This window comes from Parasteatoda tepidariorum, chromosome 9 (genome assembly GCF_043381705.1).
Source record: "Parasteatoda tepidariorum isolate YZ-2023 chromosome 9, CAS_Ptep_4.0, whole genome shotgun sequence".
In the NCBI taxonomy this organism is placed as follows: Eukaryota; Metazoa; Arthropoda; class Arachnida; order Araneae; family Theridiidae; genus Parasteatoda; species Parasteatoda tepidariorum.
Window position 1 is genome coordinate 88,866,336 of NC_092212.1, and position 6,990 is coordinate 88,873,325.

At 29.2% G+C, this 6,990-nt stretch overlaps 1 protein-coding gene across 1 annotated transcript; it reads left to right on the plus strand.

Moving 5' to 3' along the window:
• Positions 1-573: 573 nt before the first annotated feature.
• On the plus strand, positions 574-5,277 carry LOC122273067 (fatty-acid amide hydrolase 2-A; the record flags this gene model as incomplete). The annotated part of the gene is given in 3 exon segments (XM_071185100.1): positions 574-977; positions 2,306-2,520; positions 5,058-5,277. Coding segments are annotated over 2 exon segments (391 nt in total), but the record flags the coding sequence as incomplete, so codon positions are not given.
• Positions 5,278-6,990: the final 1,713 nt, after the last annotated feature.

Genomic DNA, 6,990 nt, shown 5'->3' on the forward strand with positions numbered 1-6,990 from the left:
CGATGTCTAGAAATCTTTAAGCAATAAACAAAATAATATAATAATTTTTGGAAGTAAAAAAATTTTAGAATTTAAATTAAACTGCTTTTTAATGAATAACACTCATTACGCGCAATGCTTATGTACGGCTCGGATGTTACAAACCGTTTAATACTTTTTACTGTGTCCAGCAGTGGACTGATAGTTAAGACACGTTTCCCAGCAGATCACGGAAGTCAAGCAGCACTGGCTGCGGTCAGTGTGCGGGTGGGTGGTCACTTAGATTAGTCTGCGTAGGGACTGAGGGTGTGCGGTATTGTTTTGGTCCTCGTTAAGCTGTTCTACGGTAAAGTGCTCGACTTCGCGTGCTGGTAGTCGGGCTACCGAAGCGGGGTGCCATCCCCTCTGCAGAGGATCGAAATTGTGATGGCATGTCTTCAGATGATCCTCAGGGATCTTTCTCAGACCGCCGTCAATAGCCCATTGTGGAGCTCTAGTCTGACGTAAATGAACTACAACAGCAACTTTTAACTGCATTTTTCTGCTAGCTATCTACCCTCAACCATAAACTTCATTAATAGAAACAGAAAGCTATAAGCTAATGCAAAGTACTTGTCGCACTTTTCTAGAATTCACAATCACTAATGGATTCCGGTTTTAAAATCTGTTTGTATTGTAGTTGAAGACTTGAGTGGGATTGTGGCGGTGAAATTAATCTGCGATGTGTTTATAAATGTACGCAATGTTTTTAAAGAAGTGCTAGTAATTTGTACTTTTGTTTCCCGTTTTTTATTTAGTGTATAAACGAAAAATGACTTATATTTCTTTCTAACTACGGCTTCAAATGCTATAATTTTATAGGGCTTTTATTAAACCTGACAATTACGGAGTATTAATCACAATGATTAAACTTAATTCATAGAAAAATTAGTTACAACTTTTCTTTGAAAAAATTTATAATGTGGAATTGTTTGGTGTAATTTTAAAATGTTTATTTTGTAAGGTTACTTTTTATTATTCAAATTTGAAATGTTATATGCTATTAAATTGCGAATTGATATATTCTGTTCTAAAAGTTATACAGTTATATAAATCTCTTTTACAAATCATGATTTGTAGAATTGTGTTATATCAATCTTCTACTTTACTTATTTACAATATGTGTTAAATTTGGTTGACTCTGATAACTCAGTTATCAGGGTTGGAAAAAAATCCACCCACCCCCCTTAAATTAAAAAATAAAAGAACTTGTGCGTTTGGTTGACACCAATTTCTTTTTTAAAAAAACAGGTTTTTTTAAAAATGTTTTTAAGAAAAAAGTATATTTTAGCTATTTTTAGCCTTTAAATGAAATTAATAAAATATGTCATAGTATTTAACTATTCCATTTATCTTTTCAATTGCTATTCAGAAACATCCACTTTGTTTCTTAAGTATAAATAATGATAAAAAATAATAATAAAAAAAGAACTATATGATTTAAATATGTTTTATGTTACTTTACAATGCCACTTAACATTTAAATATTATTTTAAGTTATGATTAATAAGTTAAAAAATGATTTCTCCCCTTGCTTGTTATTAAGTTTTATGGAGAGTTCTCCCTAAGAATTAAAAAGGAAGGTGGCTTTTACACAGAAAAGGACATTTTGATAAAGGGTACTCACTTACGTTAAAATTTATCAAAATGTGTAATAACTAGTGAGTTCTTTTCAGTGTCTTGGAAAAAATATACTTTTTTCTGAAATAAATTTCAACCCTGATGAACAAACTGAACTGACAGTACAATATCTTTAAAATTTAAATTCAAATTATTAAGAGATGAAAAAAAGTAATTCCCTTACAGTTTCTTACGTTGTCTCTTGGGCCAATTATCATGTGAATTTTAACTAAATAACTAGACAACATAAGAGAAATCTTTCTATATTAATGCAAGGAAATTAAAGTTAAATAATTTTCGAAAACTAAATAAATTAGAAGTTGCAATGGTTCTTTCAGAAATTGATCAAAATCTTACTAGTATTAAATATAAATGTAAATTAATTTGTGCTATTAAATGCAAATCTAAATTAATTCAAGCTTATAATATGTACCAACTTTGTTAAAGGTGCAACATTAATGGAGTAAATGCCATTGGTAGTCATAAACTGCCTGTTTTGTAGAAGTATTCATAACATAAAGTTTTACTGTATTAAATTGCATAAAATTATTTACTTAGTATTGGAAAATTATGCAAATATTTTATTTAGAAATGTATAGAATGTATTTTATAATTTGTGTCAGTAATTGACTAATTTACTTATATTTTTGTAATTTTTTTAAATTAGAAATGAAGAAACTACTGTGAACTTTTAACTTCTGATTCATTACCATGAAGTTATTTTGGAGGTTGTGTGGCATTCTTCATAGACTTTTTGATATTATACTTCATTTTTGCTTCAAAATTGCCAACTTTGGTCGAAAAGATGCGCTGCCTCCCATAAACAATCTTCTTCTTCTTTCATCAGCAACAAGCCTTGCTTCTAAAATTAGGAAAAAGAAGGTAATACAGTGGTTGCATTCCCCCTAAAACTCCTAAAAATATCCATAACTTCTAAAATTTTGCTGTTCCTTAAAATTGTAAGTTTTACGTAAAATAACTATTACATAGCGACCAGTAGTCTACTTGATTATAACACTTTCTCCTGGTCTAGTATAATAAAAATTATCCTGATTTTTCTACATTTTAGAAATTAACTAAGCATAAAGTTAAATGGATGTATTAAATTGCAAGTTATTTTACACACAGCTTATGAAAAGTTAAGATTAAAAAAATTACTATAATTTTATTCGCTTTTTTTGTTATTATTTAAACATCAAATATTGTTAATCAAAATGCAATCAGATTTATAAATATTTCCAATTTGCAACAATTGATACAATTTAAATTCTGTTAACCATTTTTGCTACCAGAAATTTTTGCTAATTGCCTACATTTTTTAAATTCTTCAGCCCTGCTAATAAATACTATTAATATTGCAATATTAAGTACATAATATACTTATGTAAGTACTTTGGTTTCTTATAGCCTTCTGAAACAGATAAGTACCATTCTCTGTAAGAAGGAAGAGTTAACATTTTAGGTTTAATTTGAAATTAACAATGAATGTGCATCCTGTCTTTTATCATTTCTTCCTGAATTTTTTTTTTTTTTTTTTCTTTTGCCTCAAATTTGTTTATTTTCTTACATTTTTTTACTACAGTTTATCATTGTCAATTTTCTACTAACTACAATAAATACTGAAAATCACTACATACCTGCCAAATCTCTGGTTTTTTAACTAAGACTCCTGTATTTTACAACTATCTTCTGTTTACCCATATATTCTCAAATGTTTCTGTTTTTGAAGAAATTTTTTTAAAAAAGTATTTTGGCATAAAATATTTGCTGACGGCAAAAATACTTCTCTTATGTGCTATTTCCAGTACTGCAGTATGTTGAGCATTAATAGTTTAAGTAATTATAAATAATGCTTTTAAAAATATCTTCTTTAGATTAAGATTTATATACATATTTTTTACTTTGCAAAATGTAAGTGCTTGTGTTATTTCCAATTTTGAATTTCTCTTTCTGACTTACATGATTATGTATGATGTTATGAAAACTTTACACGTAGCTTAAAAAATGTTACTAGTAAAATCACTGTTATATTTCTCCAATGTTGGGAGGTATGGTTATCTCATAATATTAATAAATAAGTACATTTGCTGACTCTCTTGGTATCACTTCAGAGAACTGACAGTATTTTGAATTAAGGTATGTTTCAAATTTTGTTAGCTGATTATAAGGCAAAGTTTGATACAATTCATCAAATTTCACAATCCTGGCATCAGCCAGTTTTTTGTGCACTTTTACTTTCATCTGATACCCATCTAAGGTATAAATCTCTTGTATTTTAAACATAAATAGAAATGAGGTTATTGAAAGTTAATTTTATTAATCATTGTGTACATATTAAAAAAACAGAAAGTTTATCTGTATTATGTAACTTAAGGGTAGGTGTATTGCTTTGTAGCTAATTTTTACTGGTCTTACCAAATATTATTAAGATGGCTTATTAGTATTTATCACTACTTTTCTGTGAGCCATAGTTTGAAATCAATATTGAAAATCAAAAATTATTTAAATGTTTTCCTTAACATTAGAACATGATGCATAGTGTTTTTAAAGGTGCTTATTTCTGATTTTCATTTTTTAAAAGCTCCTAAAAATGCTTTTTTCATTGGCGGTTTTATAAAGTGCTTAATTTTCCCTTTTCGAATATGTGATTTTTTTTCCCTTTTCCATATCAATTTTCACTACAAAAGCGTGCTTTTCACATTGTTCGAGGTTTTCAAAATTCATTGAACCATAATCTATTTCAGCATACAGTCGGTCCATTGCATATGAAAGCACCAATCACTTTACATGTTTGATGAAATCCTTAAGAATCTGCATGTGCATCTACTGAGCTGGGTTCAGTGATATTATTGCACTCTCACTTGCAACTCTGCTGCATTTTGCAAGATATTCTCATTTTCAAACTTCATTTTCCACCCTCTGATATTTCGAACCAAAAGGTCCCTTGATCATTTCATGGTGGCTATTATAATCAAGAAAAAGAGTTTTTTGACAGAAACTAGTTATTTTATCATGATCATTTAAAGTCGGAAAATTATTTTGCATTTTGTTTAAGTGTATTGAACTTGAAAATATTTTTTGAGTGCTTAAAAAGTACTTAAAATGTGCTTATTTTTTGTTGAAAGATTTCGCTACGCAACCTGTAAAATGACTATATTTTGTACAATTGTTTAAATTAATACTGAATAATTTTCTATCTATTCAATTATTGGCAAGCACTATATTTTTTTAAAAAAAAGTGGTTCAATTTTATGTTTTAGTGGTTTTCTTCTGTTTTATTGTAAAATAATGTTAGTATTTTTTCAAAAGTATATAGCAGAAATGTCTATTGCTTTTGAATAAAATTAAATTGGGGATCTGTTCTAAATTTTGACTGTATTTATTTTCTGAAATACACTTATGTAAAATATCTTTTTCAGTTAAAAAGTGTGGATCTGCTCAATGTTTATATTTCCCGTGTGAAAGATGTGAATCCTCACCTGAATGCAGCTGTAAATTATAGATTTGAGAGAGCCCTTGAAGAAGCTCAAAGAGTGGATGAACTCATAGCTAGTAACTTTAAAACAGAAGAAGAACTAGAAAGGGAAACTCCATTTTTAGGAATTCCCATTTCTGTTAAAGAACTGATTGCTGTTGAAGGTAAACAATAGATATTTTGGAGGGATGTATTATTTTCAGCAGGTTATCTAAAAAATAAATTATTTCTAACGATAGATCATGAAAACTAAAATTTTGAATTAATTTTAGTAGATGTGTACTGGAAATAATAGTTATTTTGGCTGGGTAAGGAATATTAGCCTACTAACAATTTGGCTACAAAAATATTATCCAATATTTCGCTGTTGTTCACTTTATTGACAATTAGATTTTTTGCAAAATTTTATATTTAAACTGAGTTTTCTATGGTCAAATTTGGTATCTGAATCATTCATATTTATATTAATTATTTTATTTAGTATTTCAATCTTATTTTTCAAAACCTAGTTGCTTGCATTCCATCAGTTTCAATTGTTTAAAAACCTGTTAATCTATGGTTAAAAATTGATCTTGTTAAAAGTAGGTTACTAAATTGTTGTTCTCTGAGTTTACAGTGTACAGTTCACTAAAGCATCTTTTTCGTTCATTTGCTAATAAAAAAATTTAAGTCTCAGTGGTAAATTTTTCTGTATGTTTTATCCGGTACTGCTAAAGTGTAGAAGTGCTTAGTAAGGTGAAATTAAGATCTTTGCTGATTCTAAACAATATTTCTACCACTTTAATTAACAAAACATTATTCATTTTTCACCCCTGTGGCAGAATTTTTTAGTTCAGTGGCGTTATATCAGGTGATCTGGATGGCCAAAGAATTGGACCTCCTCGCCCAATCCATCTTCCTGGAAAATGGTCATTAAAAGAACTTCGTTTTTACAGAAAAGACGGTCTCATCAGTCGTATACTTAGACATGTTGGAAAACTTCGTATTTCCACAGTTAGAAGAGCTTCAGCCACATGTCTTTTTGCTACAAGATGGTGCACCACCTCATTGGGGTATCATCGTTCGCAGTTCTTTGAATGACCATTTTCAAGGAAGATGGATTGGGCGAGAAGGTCCAATTCCTTGGCCACCCAGATCTCCAGATATAACGCCACTGGATTTTTTTTCTTTGGGGATTTATAAAGGACAATGTTTATATGAGGATCGTGTCGAACATTGATGCCCTAAAAGTCAGAATTACAACCGAAATAACCTCTGTGGATGCCGACATGCTTGCCGCGACCTGGTGTGAAATTGACTATCGGCTTGATATTCTCCGTTCGAAGGGGGCACACGTGGAAGTTCATTGACAAAGGTCATGAAACTTCTTAAGTCTATCTAACCATTTATGTTATTAATTTTAATCTATATTTACTATATGATGAGTTATTGAACATCAAAGCCTTTTTTTTTTAAATGTGTCATATAAAGCAATTTTAATTATAACGATTTTGAAATAATAATAATAATCTAATAAAATTCAAAGAGTTTTAGTTTCGAATTCATTCTGTGAAATCTAATCTGTAAAATGCACTCTTCAAACTAGTAACTCAAATATCCATCTTTCAATCGTAATTAACTCAAGTTCTAAAAACCGAAACGAAACAAAATCGAAACTTAAGTATATTTTATTAATTGCCCGTAATCTGAATGATATCGGTTTTTAAACCTTCAATAACCAAACAAATAAATTACAAGCGATGTCTAGACATCTTTAAGCAATAAACAAAATAATATATTAATTTTCAAAAGTAAAAGAATTTTAGAATTTAAATTAATCTGCTTTTTAATGATTAACACTCATTACGCGCAATTCGCGATCGCAACACTCGAATACG